The 27,589-nt window shown below is 43.6% G+C and overlaps 1 protein-coding gene across 1 annotated transcript; it reads left to right on the plus strand.

The window, feature by feature from the left end:
• The first annotated feature begins 2,797 nt into the window (after positions 1-2,797).
• Positions 2,798-27,552, plus strand: KLB (klotho beta). Its single transcript, XM_032224151.1, has 5 exons — positions 2,798-3,657; positions 18,371-18,881; positions 19,713-19,981; positions 21,953-23,096; positions 26,244-27,552. The coding sequence occupies exons 1-5, from the start codon at positions 2,923-2,925 to the stop codon at positions 26,636-26,638; spliced, it is 3,054 nt and encodes a 1,017-aa protein (XP_032080042.1). The 5' UTR covers positions 2,798-2,922; the 3' UTR covers positions 26,639-27,552.
• Positions 27,553-27,589: the final 37 nt, after the last annotated feature.

Below are 27,589 nucleotides of genomic sequence, written 5' to 3' on the forward strand. Positions count from 1 at the left end.
AGGAGATAACGACATTATAGTTGACCCTGATAAAGAAAGCCAATCTGATTTATGGTTCCATTTGGAAACCGTTTGCTATTCGATCCTTGGGTGGTTGAGGGGAAAGAAGGGAGGGGTTATTTCTGCTTTTGTATCTGTCACTCTGGAGATGGTGTGAAATATCTCGGTCTTGGACCCCCAAGATTTTCTAGCAAGGGAACTCCCACAACACCGTATAGGCCCGTGATGGCGAACCTATGGCATGCGTGCCACAGGTGGCATGCAGAGTCCTCTCTGTGGGCACACAAGCTGTTGCCCCAGCTCAGGTCCACTGTGCATGCGCGCGCACCTCCCGCTGGCCACTGATTTTTAGGTCTCTGCTGCACATGCACGGGGTGGGAGGATGTGAGAGACATGTGCGCATGCACTGGGGGGCCAAGGCGCACATGCACGGGGGATGGGGTGTGTGGGAGGTAGCGGAAGGGCAGAGGATTGTTGCACGTGCATTGCATTATGGGTGCGGGCACGCACAGCCTTTTGGCACGCACTGATATAGGCCCTATGATGCTTAACCACAACAGCAGAGCAACTCAAAAGTCAGAGTGAAAGGCTGCCTGTTCAATCAGAACAGAGTCGGAAGGGACCTTAGAGGTCTCCTAGTCCAACCCTCTGATCAAACAGGAGACCCTATACCATTTCAGACAAGTGACTGTCCAATCTCTTCTTAAAAACCTCCAGTGATGGAGCATCTACAATTTCTGACGCCCAAGCACGCTGGAAAACATGTCCTTGTGAGAAGCAATTGTATATCTCTGTCCCAGGATGACGTATTTCTCTTTTCTTGAAAAGGACAGAACTGTTGGCGAGGATCTCTTATGTTGATAAAATCTGTGACAGACATTTTAACATGCATTCTTACACCTCCACTTTAGCAGAGACCCATCTTTCTAGAATTAATTTTACAGAGTAATGAACAAGCAAGGTTGTCAGTTACCTGTTGATAGTTTTAGTTTGTAATTCTGTGGAGTTGTTTCCTGTAATTTTCCGTTGTTTTTAATGTTATACTTCGCCCAGATTCTTCACAAGTCAGGCAGATCTCTCTCTCTCTCTCTCTCTCTCTCTCTCTCTCTCTCTCTCTCTCTCTCTCTATCTATCTATCTATCTATCTATCTATCTATCTCTATCTCTATCTATCTATCTCTATCTCTATCTATCTATCTATCTATCTATCTATCTATCTCTATCTATCTCTATCTATCTATCTATCTATCTATCTATCTATCTATCTATCTATCTATCTATCTTCTATCTATCTATCTATCTATCTATCTCTATCTATCTATCTATCTATCATCTATTTATCTATCTATCTATCATCTATCTATCTATCTATCTATCTATCTATCTATCTCTATCTATCTATCTATCTATCTTCTATCTATCTATCTCTATCTATCTATCTATCTATCTATCTATCTATCTATCTATCTATCATCTATCTATCTATCTATCTATCTATCTATCTCTCTCTATCTCTATCTATCTATCTATCTATCTCTATCTATCTCTATCTATCTATCTATCTATCTTCTATCTATCTATCTATCATCTATCTATCTATCTATCTATCATCTATCTATCTATCTATCTCTATCTATCTATCTATCTATCTATCTATCATCTATCTATCTATCTATCTATCTATCTATCTCTCTCTATCTCTATCTATCTATCTATCTATCTCTATCTATCTCTATCTATCTATCTATCTATCTTCTATCTATCTATCTATCATCTATCTATCTATCTATCTATCATCTATCTATCTATCTATCTAATCTAATCTATCTAAAAATTAGATTTTTAATCCCACTTGTATTACTTAATAAGTAACTCAAGGTGATGAATTCACATAATACTCCTTTCTCTCCTATTTCCCCCCCCCCTCAACAACAACAACCCAGCGAGGTGGGTCAGGTTAAGAATGAGTGACTAGCCCAAAGTCACCTAACTGACTTTCATGCTTAAGGAAGGATTAGAACTCACATTCTTCTGGTTTTTAAGCCGGCACCTTAGCCACCACACCAAACTGGCTCTATCCTATATTTCACAAATAAATAGTAAATGTATATCCCCAAAAACAATAACATCACTTACAAAGGAGAGAAAATGTCCCAAGGATTAGCCTGATGTCAGATTTAAAAGAACTATTTTTCTGCTTCATCTGATGACCGGGGGGGGGGGGGAATGAGGAGCGACTTGTTTTGGGGTACATGCATACATTCAAGCCAATTTACAGCATCCTGACGATACCGAAACTCATCTGCTTTTGTGTAGATGTTGCCAAGGTCACGAACATTTCCAACATCCAGAGATACGAACAGCTGCTGGCTGAAGTACGAGTGTTTCTCGTACATGATGAGCCTCAAGAGCTGAAGACGTGGCTTTTTTAAATTGTTGTTATCCGTTGCCGCTTTCGCTCTGCCCTTTTTTCCTCTGGCTGAGCGTAAGTTAAAAAGTGGCATCTGATTGCTTACTTGAGGCCATTGTGTCTCAAATACAATTACTTTCCATCCCCTTTAAAAATAATCAAATCAACAGCTAGCGTCCTCTGACAAGCTGGAGCTCTGATTCACAGCTATAAATCGGGAAAGGCGTTCAGGATCAGATACCCCACCAGCGTTCCCCAGCGGCCGTAATAAGCAGAGCAAACAAGAGGATTGCCTTGCCTCTGACGACCGATCCTAAGTCCTGGAGTCCAGGCTAATTATTAACAGGACTTCTGGTATCACAAGCGTATTTTTTACCGGAGCGTTGATAAGACAAGACACTGCAAGGACCCAGGAGCGAACGAGACAAGGTATGCAGCAGGAATCCAGGAATCAATTTTTGGCAGCCTTTAAAAAGAAATGTGACTTTTAGCATCCGCTCTGCAGGTATAGGATGGCTGGCTGGCACCTGAAGGGTCCCGTGGCTTTATGGGTTTTCGTTTTCATCCAGTCCCTTTCCGGATTTCGCAGGGATGGGATTTCTTTCTGGGAAAAGGATCCCCACTTAAGTCCCGTGAACGAAACCCAGCTTTTTCTGCACGACACCTTCCCTCCCAGTTTCCTCTGGGGAGTGGGAACCAGTGCCTTTCAGGTGGAGGGGAGCCAGCAGAAGGACGGGAGAGGTCCTTCGATATGGGAGCACTTCCTCCACTCCAGCCTCAGGCACCCTTACAGGACAGAGGACTGGGGTGACAGCTACACCTCCCTGGAAAAAGATTTAGCTGCTCTGAGTTTTTTTAATGTTTCTTCGTACCACTTTTCCATTTCGTGGCCAAGGCTGTTTCCTAGCGGGATGGTGGCGGCCGTCAACCAGAAAGGACTCCGCTACTACAACCGTCTCCTCGATGCTCTCGTCCACAAGGACATCGAGCCCATCGTCACTCTCTACCACTGGGACCTGCCGTGGGAATTGCAAGAAAAGTACGGAGGCTGGGAAAACGACTCCCTCGTGGACATTTTCAACGATTACGCCACTTTTTGCTTCCAAGCCTTCGGAGACCGTGTGAAGTACTGGATTACAATGCACAACCCTTATCTCATCGCTTGGCACGGGTACGGCACGGGGCTTCATGCGCCCGGAAAGAGGCGTGTAGCTGCCGCCTACGTGGTAGGACATAACCTGATCAAGGTATGACAGGGAGAGGTCTGGTCATAAGAAAGAGTTGCCGCAAATCAGAGCAGAAAAGGAAGGTGTTAAGAATGAAAGAGGACAGTGGGAAGAGGACAAATAATGTTTCCATGCAGATTTTGCGCATGAAATGTATTTCTTGCTTTCTTGCAACATTTTCTTGGAGGAACTAAATCTGCTCTCTTGGCTTGTCTAATTGCGCCATCAATTTTATCATAAAGCCATGAGTTAATCATGAATTAATTTTAACAGCACTATACATTAGTTGGAATTAAGCCCTTGAAAAATCTTGTTGGTCTACTAAAAAGTTTTCTTTTTAGTTTAGAAATAGAGTTGGAAGGGACCTTGGAGGTCTTCTAGTCCAACCCCCTGCCTAGGCAGGAAACCCTACACCACTTCAGACAAATGTTTATCCAACATCTTAAAAACCTCCAGTGTTGGGGCATTCACAACTTCTGGAGGCAATTTCTGTTCCACTCATTAATTGTTCTAACTGTCAGGAGATTTCTCCTCAGTTCTAAGTTGCTTCTCTCCCTTGATTAGTTTCCATCCACTGCTTCTTGTTCTACATTCAAGTGCCTTGGAGAATAGCTTGACTCCCTCTTCTTTGGGGAAGCCCCTGAGATATTGGAAGACTGCTATCATGTCCTTCTTTTCATCAAACTAGACATACCCAGTTCCTGCAACCGTTCCTCGTATGTTTTAGTCTCCAGTCCCCTAATCCTCTTGGTTGCTCTTCTCTGCACTCTTTCCAGAGTCTCCACATCTTTTCTACATTGTGGAGACCAGTTTGTCCTTCCTTAACCCGAGTTCTTGAAATATTGAGATGAACCCCCCCCCCCCTCCTCCAACATAGCTGATAGCTCTAGAATTCAAGCTAAAGGAAGGAATCCTAAATGCCTAATCCTGGGATGGTAACATCTCATTCCAGATTGTAGCAGCTCTGCTGAATCTCACGCAGACGGTACTTTTTTGTTTCAAGATAAACACGTCAGTATTTAAAGAACGTCAATATGACATCAAGCTTGTTCTTCCTTCAGGCATTTCTTTCCTCTCGGAAAGAAGGAACGGTTCATTCTCTCCCTTAAATCGTGTTCCTGAAAGTCTGCACCTGAATTAATGTTTATAAAACCAGAAAGCTGCATTTCTTGAGATTCCTCTGCTGCCTATTAGAGCGGAAGTTTGGCCTCAATCACACGGACATGGCTGATGAAAAGAGGTGCAGCCATCAGGACAATTTTAGTTACTGTCACAGTAGCTTTTCCTTCAGGTAATATTGCTTCCAATCCGATCTAAACTCTTTCCGACACTTATAATTACACTTCCCTAGGTAGCTTAGTGCCTTAGAAGGGAAAGAAGATACTTCACGGAGATATTGCAAAGTTATGCGATGCTGTTAGACCTCCTACATGAAGCTCATTCAAAAGTAGTAGGTTTTAGATCTAAAGGAAGATCTGTGGGAGTGAAGGTCAAGGCTCATCTTTTACCTACCTTCTTCTTCTTCCTCCTCCTCCTCCTCCACCACCACCTCCTCCTCCTCCTCCTTCCTCTTCCTCTTTCTCCTCCACCACCACCACCACCTCCTCCTCCTCCTCTTCCTCCTCCTTCTTCCTCTTCCTCTGAAGAGCCAAGGTGGCACAGTGGTTAAATGCAGCACTGCAGGCTACTGCTAGATCAGCAGTTCAGCGGTTCAAATCTCACCGGCTCAGGGTTGACTCAGCCTTCCATCCTTCCGAGGTGGGTAAAATGAGGACCCGGATTGTTGTTGGGGGCAATATGCTGACTCTCTGTAAACCGCTTAGAGAGGGCTGAAAGCCCTATGAAGCGGTATATAAGTCTACTGCTATTGCTATTCTTCCTCTTCTCCTCCTCCTCCTCTTTCTCCTCCACCACCACCACCTCCTCTTCCTCCTCCTCCTCCTTATTCCTCTTCTTCCTCTTCTCCTCCTCTTTCTCCTCGTCTTCTCTTCCTCTTCTCCTTCTCCTCCTCCCATCTTCTCCTTCTCCTTCCTTCTCTTCCTCCTCCTTCCCTATCCGTCATCAGACGTTGGTGATCATGGTGATGATCCTATTTTCATTTACAGCCGTATGAAAAAAGTGCTGCGGAGTTTTGTCCAAACCGGTCCCTTAGATTTTGAAGCCATGATGTTCTTCTTCTACCTGGCTCTCGTTTGCCTTCAATCTCTCCCTGGAGGATTAAGTGAAGGATGCCGTATTTTTCCGGCCGTCGCATCCCCTGTCCGAAATATTCAAACTTTTTGCTTTTTTATGGTTTTGATGATTTGACAACTGACAATTAGCCAGTGGAACAGCTTGCCTCCAGAAGTTGTGAATGCTCCAACACTGGAAGGTTTTAAGTTGGATAACCATTTGTCTGAAGTGGTGTAGGGTTTCCTGCCTAAGCACGGGGCTGGACTAGAAGACCTCCAAGTTCCCTTCCAACTCTGCTATGCTATTCTATTCTATTTCCCTTGGCTTTCCCAGGCAGCTTATCCCCTCCCCATTTCTGATTTTGTCAACCCAGCTTGTACGTAACAGCCGCCTGTCAATCCACATTTCAAATGTTTCTAGTCCCTTCAAGGGGCTTTCTGTCAGAGACCAACTCTCTTCTCCGTAGAGCAGGATGGAAAATAAGTGGCATATGACAAGCCTGATTTTCAATCTTAGGCTTATGTCACGACTGCAGAACCTTGCACATTTCATCAAAATTAGACCCCTGGTGGAAGAAGACAACTGTGTGCATTTCTGGAGGGACCCCCAATATCACAGCTGAAACTGTTGTACAGGCAGTTCTCGGCTTACAACAGTTTGCTTAGTGACCTTTGAAAGTTACAACAAAGTGACTGACGACCACTTCTGATACAGGGCCATTGGAGCTCTTCCCCATAGTCACGTCATCAAAATCCAGACGCTTGGCAACTGACTCGTATTTATGACGTCTTGCAGCATCCCAGGGGTCACGCGATCCCCGTTTTTTTGACCTTCCGACAAGCGAAGCCAACAGGGAAGCCCGATTCGCTTAACAACCGGCTTGCGATCTTTTATCAACCCCAGTGATTCACTTAACAACGGTAGCAAGGAGGGTCGTGAAATGGGGCCGAGCTCGCTTAGCGGCAGAAATTTTGGGCTCAGTTGTAGCCGTAAGTCACCTGCATTTATTTATTTTTTCCGCACCCAAGTTTGGTAGTTTGGGCTGCGGAACAAAAATGCGGATGGAGCTGGAGACAATCACGTCGGCTGGGGAGGGGGAGAATCTTGAACGAAGCCTATAAACACGCTTCCTTCGTTCTCTTTTAGCCTTTAAATCATTAAAAGTGCTCTCAAAGATTTTTTTAAAAAGCCAGCCTGTTTGTTTAGAGACCCATTTTTCCTCTCGTACTGATGTGAAGGATTAAAAAAAAGAAATTACCTGTTGTCCAGGTGATGGAAAATTCCAGGAACGATCCCTAGAAATACATTCAACGTGAATATAAAGAAAGAATGGAACAGCTGTTGATGCTGAAAACGAAGTCAGCTCAGCGGCCGAGCGGAAATTAAAACACTCGCGTTTAAATTGTTTAATTTAAAACGGTTGAATCAAAACATGCGTTGCGTGGGCCCGCTCTCTTATCTCCCACTCCCCCCCCCTTCTCTCTCTCTGTGCATGGGTCAGCCCCTACCCATTCTAGATGGTTCTTTTTTTTCTTTTTTTTTAAAATGTGTTTTTATTTTTCCATTTCATTTTCGTACAGTCACATATATACTGTGCATAACCGGGGCCATATAACATTAAACAATAAACACAGCCATTCCTCTTGTCGACAATACCCCCCAAAACAGAAACCCAATGTACCTCTTCGACCCTCCATACACCCTTTCTTTCGCCCCCCTCCAACTTCCCTTCTTCCCTCCATCATTCCCCTCTACCCTAGATGGTTCTTGAAGAAGCTAAGCAGGCTCAAACAAGGTCAGTCCGTGGATGGGAGACCATACCCCCCCCCCTTGATTCATTTGGAAGTTAAATCCTTGAAGGAGGCAGCAGCAAAACCACTTCTGTGGTTTTTGAGAAATGTTTTAATTTATTCATACGATCCGAAGAGAAAGCAGAGCACTCCGTGTTTGGTTCATGACTCCTAGATTGCAGTCAAGAAAAGAACTTTACCCTTTTCGAATTCCACTTGGGGTTGGTCGCTGAGATTCTCCCTACCGGTGATCAAAAATCGAGATAAAAAATTGTTTTGCCAACATCACCTGGACTTTCCCTGAGCGTCTGACTTGGGAGCACCTCGCCGACTTTCCTCCGGCTGGTTTTGAAAGGAGCGGGTTCGAGCCTGCTTCTCCTGCTGAGCCCTCGAATGGGGAGGCCTCCAGAATTGACCTTCCTTCGTAAACAAGATTTGGGGAGTGCAGGGAACACCCCCTCCCCCCACAGAAAGCAGCAATGTGGAAATTGCTTGCAGATTGTCGGGTTGTGAATTATATGTGGACAAGTTTAATAAGAATTTTTTTTTCCACGTAGGGAGGAGGGTATGCACGCGTTGTCAGTTTAGCCCCCCCCCACTGGTATTTGTTAAAAAGGTACTAGATAATGTGTGACCCATTGGGCCGTTGTCTCAGAGATATTTCCTTACCTAAGCAGAATGATTTATAGTTGGAGAATAGCAATAGCAATAGCAGTTAGACTTATATACCGCTTCATAGGGCTTTCAGCCCTCTCTAAGCGGTTTACAGAGTCAGCATATCGCCCCCACAGTCTGGGTCCTCATTTCACCCACCTCGGAAGGATGGAAGGCTGAGTCAACCTTGAGCCGGTGAAATTAGAACCGCTGAACTGCAGATAGCAGTCAGCTGAAGTGGCCTGCAGTACTGCACCCTAACCACTGCGCCACCTCGGCTCCTCACTAAAAGAAGGCAGTGGGGACCACGTCCATTTTCTTGAGTTTCCCCATTGAGGTTCCTAGTAGCAGGAAGCATAGGAAATCCTCTCTTCCCTTCCCTCTGCTCCCTTCTCCCCACTTCACCCTGCCCTGCCTTCCTCTCCCCTCTCCTTTGCTCCCCTTCCCTCTGCTCCCTTCTCTCCACTCCTCTCCTCCCCTCCACCACTCTTCCACTCTCCCCTTCCTCCCCTCTCCTTCGCTCCCCTTCCCCCTCCCTTTCCGCCCTCCCCTTCCCTTCGTTCCCCTTCCCTCTGCTCCATCACACCAAATCAAAAGTTGGTGTGATGTCACCTATTGAGAGGTGTCACTTACGCAAATAGAATGGAGTCCATTGGTTAAGGTAAAGGTTTCCCTCGCACATTTGTGCTAGTCGTTCTGGACTCTAGGGGGCGGTGCTCATCTCCATTTCAAAGCCGAAGAGGCAGCGCTGCTGTCCGAAGACGTCTCCGTGGTCATGTGGCCGGCATGACTCAATGCCGAAGACATAGGGGACACTGCTACCTTCCCACCAAAAGTGGTCCCTATTTTTCTACTGGCATTTTTACACGCTTTCGGACTGCTAGGTTGGCAGAAGCTGGGACAAGTAATGGGAGCTCATTCCATTACGCGGTGCTCAGGATTCGAACTGCCACACCGCCGACCTTTCATATCGACAAGCTCAGCGTCTTAGCCACTGAGCCGCCTGTGTCCATTGGTCAGCATCCCATTTTCTCGACTACTAGATTTTGCCGGTAACTGAATTAGGAAAACAATCACCGTGTTTGCGGTGTGTTTGCAGTAACATTGAGGCATTACTTCATCTTGCTAGAGAGGTCTTCAGACCAATGAATGATTTACCTCTATCTTATCCCAAGATAGGGAAGGAACTCTTCGCAGAAATCTCAAGGATTATGAAGACATTGCAGGACAAATACCCACTTCTGAGATTCTTGCTCGCTAAACATTTCCCACAAAGCAATAAAGTTGGGAGTTGATTGATGGATTAAGCAAAACTCACCTCTTCTCCAGTAGATTTATCTTGCTGGCTGGAGCCGTGTCCAGCTAAACAATCTAAAAGGGTCTTATGAGTAGACCTACTTTGCCCCTTTGTGAATTCTTTGATTCTACATCAGGCCCAAGAAGGTATCCTTGCCATTGTTCTTCCGCTGATGCCCTCCGGTGCCAGAAGTGATCAGATTAACCCAGGGCACAGCAACTGGGTGCCGAGTAAGACCTTTGAAGTGTGGTGGTAAACACAGCGTGTGAAAAGCTCCTGTTTTTGGATGTTTCTCAGCCAACTTCAGGAGGCTCCACTCCGTTCTCATCGTCCCACCTATTATTCTCTCCCTCCGCTGAAAGAAGGAGTTTAAAATACCCCGAAGGCAGGACAAGAAGCAATGGGTAGAAACTAACCAAGGAGAGAAGTAATCTGGAATTAAGGAGGAATTTCCTGACAGTGAGAACAATTAATCAGTGGAACAACTTGTTGTGAATGCTCCAACACTGGAATTTTTAAAGATGTTGGATAACCATTTGCCTGAAGTGGTGTAGGGTTTCCTGCCTAGGCAAGGGGGTTGGACTAGAAGTCCTCCAAGGTCCCTTCCAACTCTGCTATTCTATTCTATTCCTATTCTATTGACATTTTCTCAAGAGCGCTTCTTTTGAATGGCTTACGATATCGTGCAGATAAACATTGCCTTATAACCATTGAAATTTGCTTCGGCTCCATGGTTGCAACTCGGAGTAAGGTGTTATCTTGGGTAGATTCTTGGCTTAGTTGGTTTCAAATATAGGACTTGATTAGCTAACCCAGATTCTGTTGCACAACAGGCAAGATAAGACCTTAAATCAACCCTCAACAGCAATTAACTGTTTCAGGGCATCTTCCACTTACATGCAGTATTCGAAAAAGGTTTGGGGGCTACAATTGTATGCATGGGTATCTCAAAATGAATATAATGGTATAGGGTCTCCTGCTTGAGCATGGGGTCAGACTAGAAGACCTCCAAGATCCTTTCCAATTATTCTGTTATTCTTGTCAATTCCCCCACGCCCCCAGCATTCAGAGAAGCACACGTATTCCATGCTATTTTCAGAAAACACGGATACAGAGCTCTTATTACATTTAATGAGCGGTGGGATTCATCCATCCGTGGCAGAAGCAGGGTTATTCTCCATCTCAAAAGTTAATGTGGACATCCAGACCTTAGATAAAAGCTTGGGGAAAAATTAGATTTATCAGACTAGAAACTACAATGGTTGATAGTAATATTTTCCACCTTGATCATTTTTAAATGTTTTCTCAAGGCTGACAGCTGTCCTCGCTCCACTTCCTGTTCTGCCACTCGGAGCAGCATTCTGGAGGAGATATATTACGCTGATAAAACTTTGAAAACAAATGTTTACATAGTCTTGCCTTGCTGAGTCACGGATGTTGTTGAGGGGACCTGTCATATTTGTTTTCTATGCATGGAATCACCTTCTTCATCCAAAGCCAAAATGACAAACACACAAATAATCACTTTGATGTGTTTGTCTAGGCCAGGGGTCTTTAAACATGGCAACTTTCAATGGACGGCTGAGGAATTCTGGGAGTTGAAGTTGACAGCTCTTACGGCTGAGGAATTCTGGGAGTTGAAGTTGACAGCTCTTACGGCTGAGGAATTCTGGGAGTTGAAGTTGACAGCTCTTATGGCTGAGGAAATCTGGGAGTTGAAGTTGACAGCTCTTATGGCTGAGGAATTCTGGGAGTTGAAGTTGACAGCTCTTATGGCTGAGGAATTCTGGGAGTTGAAGTTGACAGCTCTTACGGCTGAGGAATTCTGGGAGTTGAAGTTGACAGCTCTTACGGCTGAGGAATTCTGGGAGTTGAAGTTGACAGCTCTTATGGCTGAGGAATTCTGGGAGTTGAAGTTGACAGCTCTTACGGCTGAGGAATTCTGGGAGTTGAAGTTGACAGCTCTTATGGCTGAGGAATTCTGGGAGTTGAAGTTGACAGCTCTTATGGCTGAGGAATTCTGGGAGTTGAAGTTGACAGCTCTTATGGCTGAGGAATTCTGGGAGTTGAAGTTGACAGTTCTTATGGCTGAGGAAATCTGGGAGTTGAAGTTGACAGCTCTTACGGCTGAGGAATTCTGGGAGTTGAAGTTCATAGCACTTACAGCTGAGGAATTCTGGGAGTTGAAGTTCATAGCACTTACAGCTGAGGAATTCTGGGAGTTGAAGTTCATAGCACTTACAGCTGAGGAATTCTGGGAGTTGAAGTTCACAGCTCTTAAAAGTTGCCAGGTTTGAAGACTCTGACCCAGAGGGGAAAAGACATCAAATTGCTTTCCATAAATCAAACGAATTTACCGGGAAATTTATAACCAACCTTCAGCCCGTTCGGAAGTACTTTTCATTTTTTATTGTGCCACTGTTTCTGCAGTAATCTTCCACTTTCATAATCATGGGATTCTTGAGGTGCTGAAAATGAAGTGGCCGTGTTCCTCGTTACGTTTGATTTTTAATTTGTTTTAATTTCCTTTTAATTAAAAATTAATGGATGGGGAAACCTGGCAAAACCGAGAACAACTTTCAAGTGGGGGAAAAAAATGCAACCCAGGACTTTGTTGGGAAATATTCCTTTCTCCTTTAAAAAGAGAAGTTGAAGAGAAAGGAAGAGTCCTGGGAAATATAATAGAATAATAGATAGAATAATAGAATTCTTTATTGTCCAAGTGTGATTGGACACAAGGAAGTTGTCTTTGGTGCATAGGCTCAGTGTACATAAAAAGACAAGATACATTTGTCAAGAATCATAAGGCACAACCCTTAATGATAGTCAGAGGGTACAAATAAGCAATCAGGAGACAATCAATATCAATATAAATCAGTGTTTTTCAACCACTGTGCCGCGGCACACTAGTGTGCCGTGACATAGTGTAAGGTGTGCCGTGGGAAAAACACCCGCCGGGTGTTTTTGCCTCGGGACATCTCTGTGTCCCGAAAGTTGCTTTCGGGACACAGGGATGCCTCTATTAAGTCCCTGCGGCCCCGCGTTTACTTTAAAAACGCGGGGACCGCCGGGAGGTAGCGCACGCAGGGACGTCACTGACGTCCCATGCGTGCGCCCATAGCAACAATCGCAGAGGACCGGAGCAGTGAGGAGAACGCGCGCTGTCAACTTGGTAAGTGTTACCAGCGGTGCGTCTCCTTCGGTGTTCCGAGCACCGAAGTGGGGCAGTACACAGGCATGCAATAGCAATAGCAGTAGACTTATATACCGCTTCATAGGGCTTTCAGCCCTCTCTAAGCAGTTTACAGAGAGTCAGCATATTGCCCCCAACAATCCGGGTCCTCATTTTACCCACCTCGGAAGGATGGAAGGCTGAGTCAACCCTGAGCCGGTGAGATTTGAACCGCTGAACTGCTGATCTAGCAGTAGCCTGCAGTGCTGCATTTAACCACTGCGCCACCTTGGCTCTTACAGTAATACAGCCTTCAGTAATACACTGTATGGCTGAAGGCTGTATGTCTGTGGGGGAACTATACTGCACCTAATGTGGGGGGACTATACTGCACCTAATGTGGGGGAATTACAACCTAATGTTGGGGAACTACAACCTAATGTGGGGGTAACTATACTGCCAACCTAATGTGGGGGAAAATAAGATATATGCAAGATAAGATATATGCAGTGTGCATAGGAATTTGTTCATAGTTTTTTTTTTAACTATAGTCCGGCCCTCCAACGATCTGAGGGACCGTGAAGGAGGGACCCCCTGTTTAAAGAGGAGACAAGTGCAGTAAGTACTGAGTGACAGTGAGACAGGAGCAGATACTGCAGTGATGGACAAGTTTTTGAAAAGGAAAGAACTGGACTCTGAACAAAATTTGCAGCCAGATGAGAGCCCAAGTATGAGTGGGGATCAAAAGAAAGCAAAGATGGTTAGCTCAAGCAAATTCTCTGGCACAAGGCAATATAGCGAAAGCTATATTTCATTTGGATTTACTTTCACTGGAGATGCAAAGAAACCAACTCCACTGTGCGTGGTGTGTGGTGAAAAGCTATCTAACAGTGCTATGGTCCCAAGTAAACTTAAACGCCATCTCCAACCGAAACACCCTTCGCTTCAAAATAAGAATGCGGACTATTTTGTTCGCCTGCATGAAAACATGGAGAAACAGGCAACTTTCATGAGAAAAACCACAAAGGTAAATGAAAGAGCTCTTAAAGCTAGCTATCAAGTTGCTGAACTTATAGCCAAGTCAAAAAAGTCGCACACTGTGGCAGAGACATTAATACTTCCCGCCTGCAAAGCTATTGTAGAGGAGATGCTAGGACCTGAAGCAGCTAAGGAAATAGCCAAAGTCCCACTCTCAGACAACACAATTTCCAGACGTATTAATGACATGTCTGCAGACATTGAAAGTGTGGTTTTGGAAAAGATCCGTATCAGTGAGAAATTTGCATTGCAACTTGACGAGTCTACTGATATCAGTGGACATGCTCAACTTTTGGCCAATGTGCGTTTCGTGGATGGTGATGCAATTAGAGAAAACTTCTTTTTTTGCAAGACATTGCCAGAAAAAACAACAGGAGAAGAAATTTTTCGGGTCACATCAGAATACCTTGAACAAGGAGGACTTAAGTGGGAAAACTGCACAAGTGTCTGCACCGATGGAGCTGCAGCCATGGTCGGGCACACCAAAGGCTTTGTAAGCAGAGTGAAGGAAAGAAATCCAGATGTGATTGTTACACATTGTTTTTTACACCGTGAGGCCCTCGTAGCCAAGACTTTACCAGCAGACCTAGTTCCTGTGTTGGATGATGTTGTGCGCATGGTAAACTTTGTAAAGTCACGACCCGTGCGAAGTCGCATATTTGCAGCTTTGTGTGAGGAGATGGGAAAACCTGCTTACAAGTACAGATAAAATAAATGGATTCCGTTCAAAGGTGCAACTCTGGCATCAACACGTGGAAAGTGGCAATCTTGAAATGTTCACACTCAGCAAGCAATGGCAAGGTGTTCACACTGCTGCACTGTGTGAGATAATAGTTAAACATTTAAAAACTCTCGAGGAGAAGTTGTCATTTTATTTCTCTTGTCTCCACTGAATGCCTTGACTGGGTTAGGGACCCTTTTAGCTCAGCATCAATTGGTGGAAAGGACATGACTTTACAGGAGCAGGAGGAACTAACTGAACTGAGACAAAATCGTGGTTTCAAGCTAAGATTTGCTGATCTACCTTTGGACAGTTTTTGGTTGGATACTGCCAAGGAGTTCCCCGTTCTGGCAAACAAAGCTATTTTGACATTGCTCCCATTTTCCACTACATATCTGTGTGAGATGAGCTTTTCAAGCCTGACTGCTATAAAAACTAAAGACAGAGAGAGACTGAGAGCTGTTGATGAAGAGCTACGTGTGTGTCTTTCTTCAATTCCTGCCAGAATATCAGCTTTGTGTTCAGAAAAACAGGCCCAGGTTTCGCACTGAATAGGTAAACAGAAATATGAACAATTATAAAATAATTTCTTTTTGTTTATTTGATTCCTATTCAAGAGAATTACTTTATATATAGTCAATATAGGCACAGAGTTAAATTTTTTTAACATTTTCTAATGGTGGTGTGCCTCGTGATTTTTTTCATGAAAAAAGTGTGCCTTTGCACAAAAAAGGTTGAAAAACACTGATATAAATCATAAGGATACAAGCAACAAAGTTACAGTCCTGCAGTCATAAGTGGGAGGAGATGGGAGGAACAGTGAGAAGATTAATAGTAATAGTAATGCAGCCTTAGTGAATAATTTGACCGTGGTGAGGGAATTATTTGTTTAGCAGTGATGGCATTTGGGAAAAAACTGTCCGTGTGTCTAGTTAAGCGGGTGTGCAGTGCCTTTTAGTGGTGTTTTGAGGGTAGGAGTTGAAATAATTTATGTCCAGGATGTGAGGGGTCTGTAGATATTTTCACAGCCCTCTTTTTGACCCGTGCAGCATCCAGGTCGTCAATGGAAGTCTAGTTGGCAGTAATTGTTTTTTTTCTGCAGTTCTAATGATCCTCTGAAGTCTGTCTCTGTCTTGTTGGGTTGCACTGAACCAAATCAGACAGTTATAAACCAAGTTTGAGGATTTTGCATTCATCCATTAGTAGTTGCAGGGCTTTTTCAAACTTGGCAAATTTGCGTAGACTTCAACTCCCAGAATTCCCCTGCCAGCAGGCATCCTGGGAGCTGAAGTCCAACATCTTAACGTTGCCAAGTTTGAAAAACACCGATCTAGTGCACTCCAACTGTATCAAATGCCACTTTGTGAGAACAGTGAAGTTCTTAAAAGTAAAAAACAGCCACTAGCCCCAAGAGGTCGGGCAGCCCTAATACGGAAAGGTTGGATTGACATTTTCCTTGTGACCAATTCACAATTAAATCATGTATTATGTACTAAATCGATGGAGGGCACAGTAAGCCTTCCCATTTGATTAGATAAGATGTCGAGGTGGCGCAGTGGTTAGAATGCAGCACTGCAGGCTACTTCAGCTGATGGCTAACTGCAGTTCAGCTGTTCGAATCTCACCAGGCTCAAGGTTGACTCAGCCTTCCATCCATACAAGGTCGGTAAAATGTGGACCCAGATTGTTGGGGGCAAGAGGCTGACCTTTTAAACTGCTTAGAGAGGGCTGTAAAAGCATTATGAAGCGGTATATAAGTCTAAGTGCTATTGCTATGTCCCCTTTGAATTTTTCTACCCTCTTCACAGCCAACAAATGTGTATTATGTTCACATTATGCATAATTATAGGTTTATTGTTCCGAAGCAGTCTCTCTGTGATGGACAATCTTAGTCTTTCTGTGATCGTAAAACAAGATGGGTGGAAAATAAACTCAATGAATGAATGGCCTGATGTAATTGCTATATACCAATGATTTCCATAGGCCTGTACTCATTGAACAATTTATAAGGAGGGTCAAGATCATTATGAAGCATGGCAGCTTCTCCCGGCATGGATATGCTTCGGGGGAGAAATTCTGTCTTTTAGTTCCAATTTTGCAGAACCGGCACTGCCATTTGGCAGGATTAAGGTTATGATCTCAAATACCATCTGTTGATACATGGTGACGGTGTTAGCAACCTCCAGAGACATCCCTCTCTTGATTGTAGATGCTTTCTTTTGCAAAATGAAGCCTGTAACATGCTGGTTAACCAGAATGCAGAGGAGGTGTGAGTAATTTTGAAATTGTTAACTGTTTCATACGGTTATAGTGGTTTTATAACCCAATTTTGGGGGTGTTGCATATAGCCAGTTTGGTTGATCTCAACAAGTTAAGGTCACACTGAATTAATAGTGAGGTTGGCTAAATTGTAATGGGCTGCGGTGGCTCAGTGGCTAAGACGCTGAGCTTGTCAATCGAAAGGTCGGCAGATTGGTGGTTCGAATCCCTAGTGCCGCATAACGGAGTGAGCTCCCATGACTTGTCCCAGCTTCTGCCAATCTAGCAGTTCAAAAGCACGTAAAAAATGCAAGTAGAAAAATAGGAACCACCTTGTAAGAGCGTTCTGTGCGCTTTCACCATTTAGTCATGCTGGCCACATGACCATAGAGACATCTTCAGGCAGCGCTGGCTCTTCGGCTTTGAAACGGAGATGAGCACCGCCCCCTAGAGTCAGGAACGACTAGCACACATGTGCGAGGGGAACATTTACCTTTACCTAGACTAAATTGCAGTTGAATTAAACATCCCCAAAGAATATAGTGGCAAACAATTTCTGTATTGTTGCCAAGAAAAGTATTTATTTATATTCCGCATTTCTAAGCTGCCCATCTCCCTCAAACACGGACGAGCGCATGAAATCATTGAGGATCAACCTTGAGTTGAAGGAGACTTTAGTTTACATTTAGAAATCAGAAGTCTTTATCACAAATCCTCCAGAGACCTATCAATTGATATCCTGTGTGTAATGCCCGTATATTCTTGATTTACTACAGTTGTTCCCAATTTCTGATTTTTCCTAAGAACACTTAGCTTATTTCATGGACTCATGTACCTCTCACATGGAATTTGCTGATCAATAAAATCTAAAATTCCACACGAATGAGCTAACAGATTTATTATGCTTGAAGCTTTCAGGTAATTAACTTGATAAACTGAATACCTGCTCATATCACAATAAACCTATTTGTCTTTAAGTTAGCTCAGCTGTATCATTAACAATAATTAATAAATACCGGGATTTTACCATTTGCATCTAAGATATTCAGATTTAACAGATGAACAGTTGGAAGGGACCTTGTAGGTCATCTAGTCCAACCCCTTGCCCAAGCAGGAGACCCTGCACTATTTCTGACAAATGGCAGTCTAGTCTCTTCTTGAAAGTCTCAAGTGATGAAGTTCCCACAACTTCTGTTCCATCGCTTGATTGTTCTCACTGTCAGAAAAATTCTCCTTATTTCTAGGTTGAAACTCTCCTTGTTCAGTTTCCATCCATTGTTCCTTGTCTGGCCTTCAGGTGCTTTGGAAAATAGCCTTGACCCCCTTCCTCCTCTCTGTGGCAGCCCCTCAAATATTGGAAGATGCTACCATGACTCCCCTGGTCCTTCTCTTCCCTAGACTAGCCATGCCCACTTCCTGCAATGGTTCATCGTATGTTTTAGCCTCCAGTCCCCTCATCATCCTGGTTGCTCTTCTCTGCACTCTTTCTAGAGTCTCCACATCTTTTTTACAGTGTGGTGACCAAAACTGGATGCAGGATTCTAGGTTCGGGTTCATAGCTCTTAAAAAAAAAAAAAATCCCTGCAACTAACACCTATAATTAAACTCCTAATGTATTTCTTCTTCCTTAGGCTCATGCAAAAGTCTGGCATAATTATGACCAACATTTTCGACCCCAGCAGAAAGGGTTTTTATCAATCACGTTGGGATCTCACTGGATTGAACCCAATAAAATCAACAACCAATCAGATATTGGAAAGTGTCAGCTGTCCATGCAGAAAGTCCTGGGCTGGTTTGCAAAGCCAATACACGGAGATGGCGATTACCCGGAAGAGCTGAAGACGGAGCTTGCCTCCCTCCTCCCAAAGGCCACTCCAACCGAAAAAAAGCATTTTAAAGGGACGGCTGATTTCTTCGCCTTTTCTTTTGGGCCAAATAATTTTAAACCTTCAAGCAAGCTGCCCCAAATGGGACAGAATTTCTCCCCCGACTTGAGGGCCGCTCTGAACTGGATTAAAGTGGAATATGACAACCCCAAGATCTTGATCGCCGAAAACGGGTGGTTCACCGACAAAGATGTGAAAACAGAAGATACTACGGTTATTTACATCATGAAGACCTTTATTAATATGGTTTTGCAAGGTGCGTATGGAGATTGGGGAGGGGTTGGGATTTGAAAGTGGCTAGTCGTGTTGGAAGAGGGTCGCTTAAATGAGGGAAACCAAAAAGGAATCATTTAGTGACTGCTCAAAGTTACAACCGCACTGAAAAAAGAACAGAACAGAGTGGAATAGAATAGAATTATTGGCCAAATGTGATTGGCCACACAAGGAATTTTTTCTTTGGTGTGTATGTTCTCAGTGTACATAAAAAGATAAGATACATTTGTCAAGAATCATTTTGTTCATGCACCGGACCGGCAGTAATGCTGCCCCAGGAGTTCCATTTTTGCCCTCCCCAGCCCCCGGGAGCACTCTACAGGCCCCCCAAACCCTCTGTGTGCCCCATTTTTGTGAAAAACGGGACCCGCAGTGGGTTTGGGAGGCCTGCAGAGTGATCCTGGGGGCCAAGTAGGACAAACACTTCCCCCCCCCCTTTGTTTACCTCTTCAAAATCTTGGTGCGTCTTATACTCCGGTGCATCTTATATTCTGGAAAATACGGTAATCCATGCCTTCGTTGCTTTTCAAAAGTAGGGGGAGAAAGTGATAAGATATAAGACGAATCAGACTGATGTGATCCCACCTGCCCTGTTGCTGGCTCCATCCGATTAGTCTTAAAGAAACAGTTATCCACCCAAAATAAAAATAATTCCTTAGATTGGACCTCGATAAACAAGCCAGGCAGCTGCTAAGAGAAATCCTTTCCAACCCTCCTCCTTACTGGTTTACATTTGTGATGAATGTAAGGCATAGATCCTGAGTTCGTTAACTGGACAATTGTTAATTGTTTTTTATTTATTTGCCTTACGCAGCTATTAAATATGATCGGGTCGATGTCTTTGGTTACACGCTTTGGTCACTCTTGGATGGATTTGAATGGCAAGAGGCCCTCAACACCCGGCGAGGTTTGTTTTACGTAGATTTCGAGAGTGAAGAGAAGGAGCGGATCCCCAAGTCATCTGCATTTTATTATAAGCGAATCATTCAGGAGAATGGCTTCCCTGCTGAAGAATCAAACCAGACTTTGCAAGGCCAGTTTCCTTGGGATTTCTCCTGGGGCATCACAGAATCCGTTATCAAGGTAAGCAGACTAAAGCAAGCATCCCAACTCTTTGAATCAGAATGGAGCTGGAAGGGACCGTGGAGGTCTTCTAGACCAACCCCCTGCTCAAGGAGGAGACCCTGGCCTATACCATTTCAGACCTCTGTGTGCCCCATTTTTTGTGAAAAAACGGGGCACGCAGAGGATGACTTCTTAAGGACCTCCAGTGATGGAGAACCCACAACTTCTGAAAGCAATTTCTGTTCCATTGCTTAACTGTCCTCACTGTTATGAAGTTTGGGAGGATAAAATTAATTTAGTGTCTCCCCAAAATGTTGCAAATATTAAAATCAGAATGCCTCTTATCCGTCAATGATGATCCTTTATAAATTTGAAGTTTTTTTTTTTAAAAAAAATCCAAATCGTTTATTAACGAAGATGTTCCAAACCATAGGTTTTTAAGGTCTTTGCTCAAAACAAAAAGTACTATTAGGAGTAGAACATAAATCAGAAGTTTATAATTTGACACATTTCTCAAATGCCCAAACCATAAAACCAGTATTAGGTTGGGGCGGTAAACAGAGCACTAGAGGAAAGGTCTCTACACAGGAATGCCACTATAGAGAACATCCTTACTTTATAGATTATTCTTATGACATAAATATGTTCAAGAGATGGAAGCAGCTTCGACTGAGAAAACCTGCTACTCCTCTCAAGCTTTGCAAGCTGAGAATACGTAAGTCTGGTGAAGCAACACACGGTTTCCCATCTCTCTTTTAAGATCAAGCCCTCTCTTTCAGAACAGGTTGAATAGCATTCATCTTTTTGACGTTGCCTAGATATCTTGATTTCTTGACCTTCATGCTTCGGTATGTTGTTGTGTCCAAACATTAATTCAGAACAACCCCCCAAGCTTCACCGGCATTGTGCTAGACTGGGCTTTTATAATCTCACTTTTCAAAATTTCCCAAGCTTCTTGAGTTGTTTTCCTGTTGAGGATTCTCATCCATGGAATCCTTCCCAAGCTCTAAGTTTATTGAAATTAGATCTCTTAAAGATGATGGATGGGGAGAGGAGGAAAAACTGGATGTCATTCGCAGATGGACATCGCAGCTCCTCTTTTTTTATATGGCCTTGTCTAGATGTACTGATCTCTTCACCTCCGTCCATGACTTCCCACAAGGGTTGAATCAGCAGATGGAGCAATGGCTTCAGAGGTTGCTTCAGAAATGCTTCACGTTGACCATGCTTTTAGAAGCCACCCAGACTGTTCTGACCAAGGCTTCCCAAGAGCATGCAGCAAACTCCATGTCCCGACAAAAACCCCTTTCATTAATTTACTTGAATTCTGCTCATTCACATCCAGCAAAGTCTTTCAAGGGAGGATTTACAGTCACAGACCTTATCTGGCTTGGAGAGCTGCCAGGACGATATCTGCGAAACTTGGCAAAGAGTCTCGGAGAGTCATGAACCAATTAAGCAAACTAATTGTCTCCTGCAAACTCCACTCCCCTTTCACTCCTCTTTTATTTCCTCTGGGAGGGGCCATTCATCGTCCCGTCCCCCCCCATGGCCTTACTCCCAAGTCGACCCCTGTTCTTTAGCTGTTCCCTTCACCTGGCAACTCTGTGCATGCGCACACTGGAAACACGCTCCAGCTGTTCATCTGCCCCACTGATGTCTGACTCTGAAGGCAGCTGATCACCGCCAGACGGCCTCAGCCCCATCTCTGCCTCCAATGCAGAGCCCTCATCAGAGCTTTCCCCAGACTCCAGGACTGGCCCATGTTCCCCCCCAACCTCCTCACTGTCCAAATCTGCTTCCAGCTCCGCTGGACACTGGTGGACCACAAAACTATTAGAGGAACAGACTAGGATGCTCCTCAGATCAGGCTGTAAGTGATCTTGCCAGTGTCCTAAATCTAACATAACGACTCCTAGATGTATTGGGAAGGAGGGAAACCACCCATGTAAATCAATATTCCTTCTCAATCTTCATTCTCGTTCGCAGGCTGAACCCGTTGCTTCTTCTCCTCAGTTCTCTGACCCTAACCTGTATCTCTGGAACGTTTCTGGAGACGGAAAATTCCACCAGGTGAAGGGCGTGAAATTGAAAAACCGGGCAGGTCAGTGTACGGACTTCATCAGCATTAAAACACACCTTCAACTGCTATCAAAAATGAAGGTCACTCATTACAGGTTCGCCTTCAATTGGTCACTGCTCCTCCCCAGTGGCGACATGTCATCCCTTAACAGCCACAACCTGCGGTATTACCGATGTCTGATTAGCGAGATGCTCAAACTCAACGTGAAGCCCGTGGTCACCTTGCACTATCCGACCCATCAGTCCTTAAGCCTGCCAGGTCCTTTACTTCAACACGGCGGATGGTTGAATCAATCCACCGTCCGGGCGTTTAGAACGTACGCCGAAGTGTGCTTCCAGGAATTTGGAGACCTAGTTAAATTCTGGATCACCATCAACGAGCCGAATCGTTTCGGTGACATTTACAACAGCAGCAGCAACGACACTTACCGAGCAGCTCACAATTTGCTGATCGCTCATGCCTCGGCTTGGCAGGTCTACGAGAAACATTATCGGTCTTTCCAGTGGGGTCAGGTGTCTCTGTCCCTGCACTGTGATTGGGCAGAGCCTGCTAACCCTTACCTCGCTAACCATTTGGAACCGGCCAATCGGTTCCTCCAGTTTGAAATAGCCTGGTTTTTAGATCCTCTGCTGAAGACGGGCGACTACCCAGTGGCCATGAGAAAATACCTCGGTTACAAAAAGCGCAAAGGCCTTTCCAGTTCGTTTTTGCCATTTTTTACAGAGGAGGAGAAGCAGCTCGTCAAAGGGGCTGCCGATTTCATCGCCGTGAATCATTTCACCACTCGATTTGTGATCCACGAGTCGAAGAACGGGAGCCGGTATGACTGGGATCAGGACATTAAATTCATTCAAGATAAAACCTACGTAATATCCCCCGTTCGCTCCGCGGTGGTGCCTTGGGGGTTACGCAAAGCCCTGAACTGGATCAACCGTCATTACAGCGATATGGATATTTATGTCACCGCGAGTGGGATCGAGGATCAGGCTAAAGACAATGATGAGCTCCGTAAATACTACATCGAAAAATATGTGCAGGAAGCTTTTAAAGGTGAGTAGAAGGGGATATGGGACTTGGTGGCTAAGATGTTGAGCTTGTTGATCAGAAAGGTAGGCAGTTGGGCGGTTCGAATCCCAAGCGCCTTATAACAGAGTGAGCTCCCGTTACCTGCCCCAGCTTCTGCCAACCCAGCAGTTCAAAAGCACATAAAAATGCAAGTAGAAAAATAGGAACCAAGTTTTGGTGGGAAGGTAACATGTTCCGTGCACCTTCGGCATTTAGTCATGCCAGTCACATGACCACGGAGACGTCTTCGGACAGCGCTGACTTTTCAGCTTAGAAACAAAGATGAGCAATGCCCCCTAGAGTCGGGAACAACCAGCACATATGTGTGATGGGAACCTTTACCTTTAGAAGTTGATAGACGTTATTCCCAATAATTCAGAAGCCTCCTGTGCGTTTGTTTAGCAAATTTTAAAGAGGGTCGGCTGGATGGTTTTTCCTTTGCACAGAAGGGATGAAACGCGAGGTTTTTTTTATTGACTGGAACAATGTTGTTAGGTTTTCCTGTGGCAGGTGAGACTACCGGGTGGCCATTTCTAGCATAGAAAGATCACAGTGGGGACTCCAAAGGTCAGCTAGCAACGTGATCAGACCAATGCTTTTTTTAAAAAATAAAAAAATAAAAAGCATAGCCTTTTGTAAGGAAAACATCTGGATGATGGAGAGGATGTGCACACGCAAGGCAGATCATGGGTACCACGTCAATGACAGAGTTTTAATGGGTTAGAAAAAATACCCAGCCTCCCGATTTTTGGCTTCCCTCCCGCAAGCTCTAAAATGGGAGCAAAGGGTTCGTTCGCACATGTGTGCATCGCACAACAGTAGTGTGTTCTGCTGCCCTTGACACCTCAGGTCCTAAAGGAAGTTTCCCATCCCTACTGCTCTCTGGATGTGTTATGAGCCGAGGTGGCGCAGTGGTTAGAGTGCTGTACTGCAGCCACTTCAGCTGACTGTTATCTGCAGTTTAGCGGTTCAAATCTCACTGGCTCAGGGTTGACTCAGCCTTCCATCCTTCCGAGGTGGGTGAAATGAGGACCCGGATTGTCGTTGGGGGCAATATGCTGACTCTGTAAACCGCTTAGAGAGGGCTGAAAGCCCTATGAAGCGGTATATAAGTCTAACTGCTATTGCTATTGCTATTAAGGATGTTGTGTTGTGCTGGCTGAGCCAGGGGATTATTGTGGGAAGCGCTATATCGAAAATGATTGTTCCCATTACATTCAGCAAATCAAGGCCAAATATCACACCTCTCCGCCCCCCCTTTACGACAGGTAGTTCATTTCTGTAGAATTTACACAATCCTGCCCAAAGCTATTTTTTCCCTTTCAGCCACAAAGCTGACATCCGCAACCACATCACAGGAGTACAGCCCCTCATATTTTGTAAATATTTAAGTATATCTCGCCAGCAGTTTAGACATTAATGGCTGTGTGTTGGGTTATTTTGAGAGGACAGTACCTTTACACTGTTATACAAGCTGTATCCTCACTACTTTACACTGTAGCCAAGTGACGTTTCTTCAGTGTTGTCTCATGAAAAGACCTTAAATATTTACAAAATGTGAGGGGGTGCACTCAATTCTGTGATACACTGTATGCTTTCCAAGTGATAGTCAAATTATTTTTTGTCATATGGTTGATAACTTTCTTTAAAAAAAAACAACCAATTTCATCCAAAATTATAATCTAGGTAGATACAACAAAGTCTACCAAACAATAGCCAGAGCAATAAATACGATACTGACAAATACCTTTTTAGCAATCCTATCTTTTTTTTTTCCTACCTGGATTTTGAAATAAGCTATCAGAAATCAAGACCAATAATGAAAGACATTTCAGCCCAAACTTATCTCACAGGGTTGCTGTTTGTGGAGAAAACAGGAGAAAGAAGAAATAATTGGTGTGCTTGAATAAAGACGAGATAAAAATAAATAAAAATGATAGGGTGGTAATATTGTTTCTCACTAACAATGCAAACAGAAGAATCTGGTGCAAGTGGTTGAAGAAAGGTATAATTATCTGATTAGCAGAAGAATCCCCCAAGATCTGAGTGTTTTTTATGTAACTTAGCTATGTATCCTCACTCCGCTCTGGCTATGGGAGTGGGATAAGTGCCTTTTCAGTTTAATTTCTCACAAAAAATTATTGCGAAAGTCATAGCAACTTGAAGGAAGGATTGATTTATGAGAAGTTCGTGAAATTCAACTGTGAGGGATAACAAATGTTATTAAAAGGACAAGAGATAGCAGAACAGAGAGTAAGATTGTATTAAGGACTGTTATATAAGCAAATTACTGTCAGTCTTGTTTTGTCAAAGCTTAACAACCCTTTTGTGTTTGTGAGGATTACAGCTGAACAGATGCCAAAAATATTATATAGGGTATACAGGTAGTGCTCAACTTACAACCCCAAATGAACCCAAAATATCTGTGGCTAAGTAAGACATTTCATAAGCCCCATTTTACCACCTTCCTTGCCCCAGTTGTTCGACGAATTGCTGCCGTTGTTAAATTAGTAACGGTTGTTAAATGGACCAGGCTTCCCCATTGACTTTGCTTATCAGGTCACAAAACGGGAGTCACATGACTCCCCAGGACACTGCAACTGTCATAAACAAGTTAGTGGCCAAGGCTTTGAATTTTGATGATGTGACTCTGGGGATGCTGCAATGGTCATAAGTCACTTTTTTCGGAGCCCCCGTAACTTTGAATGGTCATTGAACAAACCGTTGTAAGTCGAGGACTACCTGTAGACAACTATTATTTGAGGAAGGAAATGATGAAGTGGGAGACGGTAAGAATTACTTTTAGAGACTACAAATAAAGCAGTAATCGTCTGAGAAATAAATGCTTCTGTCCCAAAGTAATCTATGTAGTGTGACAAGATCACATAAGAACAAGATATAATCTCATTCTTGAAAGCTTTTAAGAAAAAAAAATGTTAATTGTATTATTAGTAATACAAACAAAATACTTTTTTAAAAGAACTGCAGAAATTCTAGGGAGGGTGTTCCTTTGGAGGGGAGGGGGGGAAATGAGCTTAAACCAGTTTACACCCATATTTTTTCCCCAAAATACTATAGAATGGCTTTTCAGTTCACACAAATAATTAACGTGAGGTTGTTTGTCCTTTTCAGCTTACCACATCGACAAAGTCAACCTCAAGGGCTACTTTGGATTCAAGCTAACGGACGTAGCCAAACTCAAAATTGGGTTCTTCACTTCCGAATTCCAAGCCAAAGCATCCGTCCAGTTCTACAACCGGCTGATCTGCAACAACGGCTTCCCCATCGATCCTACAAACAAATGCGGACAGCCAACGGAATCGGCCTCCTGCCCCTTCTGCTTTCTCCGCGTTCTGGAAAAGCCCCTGACATTCCTGGGATGCTGCTGTTTGGCTACCCTAATAATGATCCTAAGCATGGCTGCTTTCCAGAAGCAAATGAAAAAGAGACGAGATTGGTCAAAATACTTCCAGCACTTCGGCCCTTCTGTGAAAACTAAACCTAAGAAAGTTCTCAGCCAAATATAGAATCATTTTCTTTGTCCGCTTATCAACGGGGATCAGAAAAATGAGTGGAAATTAGTGAAAACACTCTTATTATTGTCTCAGTAATATACTTATGACTGGAATGCCAAATTCAGGATTCTGACACAAGAGCCACACTTTGGTATTTTTTTTTTTTACAAGGGCTCATTCTACATTCTTATTCCACACCTTAAAACATTTCTTCGCTGTTTTACTACGGAGAAAATGGGTTTCCGGTCAACTAGCCTTATTCACTTTCTTCAGGCTCTACAGATTATACAACCCAGTCCCATGGAAGCTATTTAACCTATTGGATATCTTGCACCTTCTCCATGTGAAAGCAAACTATTAAAAAAAATATGCCTGTTGGTTAATTGTTTTAATTAGAATTCAACCAAATGTCTCTGTTGGGTATATTGGGATAACAAGGTAGTTCAGTTTGAAATGACGAGATTTTATACCTGTGCACTTTTAAAGAAATGTCTTTGCATTTCTCAAGTATAATTCTACTGGGTGTGTGTATGCTGTGGTTTAGAGATGAAACTTCAATGATATACTTTCATTTTTTGCAATCCAATTAATACTCCAAGTTTGTCAAATGCCAGCATTTATAATATCTATCACCAATGAGTTTTAAAACTCATTTAAAAAATCACTTAGGTAATAGAGTTAAATGGATGAAGTAGCCAAACCCAAAATTGGATTCTTTACCTCTGAATTCCAAGCCATAAGATTGTAGCTTTTAATTTGGTTTCCACAATAAGAAACAAGTGAAGTTTTGGAAAAAGACTTGAAATAGCTAATGATTTGAGTTAAACCAATTCCAGATTTCAAATGGACTAAATAAAGATAAATGACGTTACTCCAGTGTCTTATCGTGCGAGACTCTTGCATGTAACTCCTAAAGTGTACGAAAAACTTGAAAAGGCTCACAATTCAACCTAAAGATATTTA

This window comes from Thamnophis elegans, chromosome 9 (assembly GCF_009769535.1).
Source record: "Thamnophis elegans isolate rThaEle1 chromosome 9, rThaEle1.pri, whole genome shotgun sequence".
In the NCBI taxonomy this organism is placed as follows: domain Eukaryota; kingdom Metazoa; phylum Chordata; class Lepidosauria; order Squamata; family Colubridae; genus Thamnophis; species Thamnophis elegans.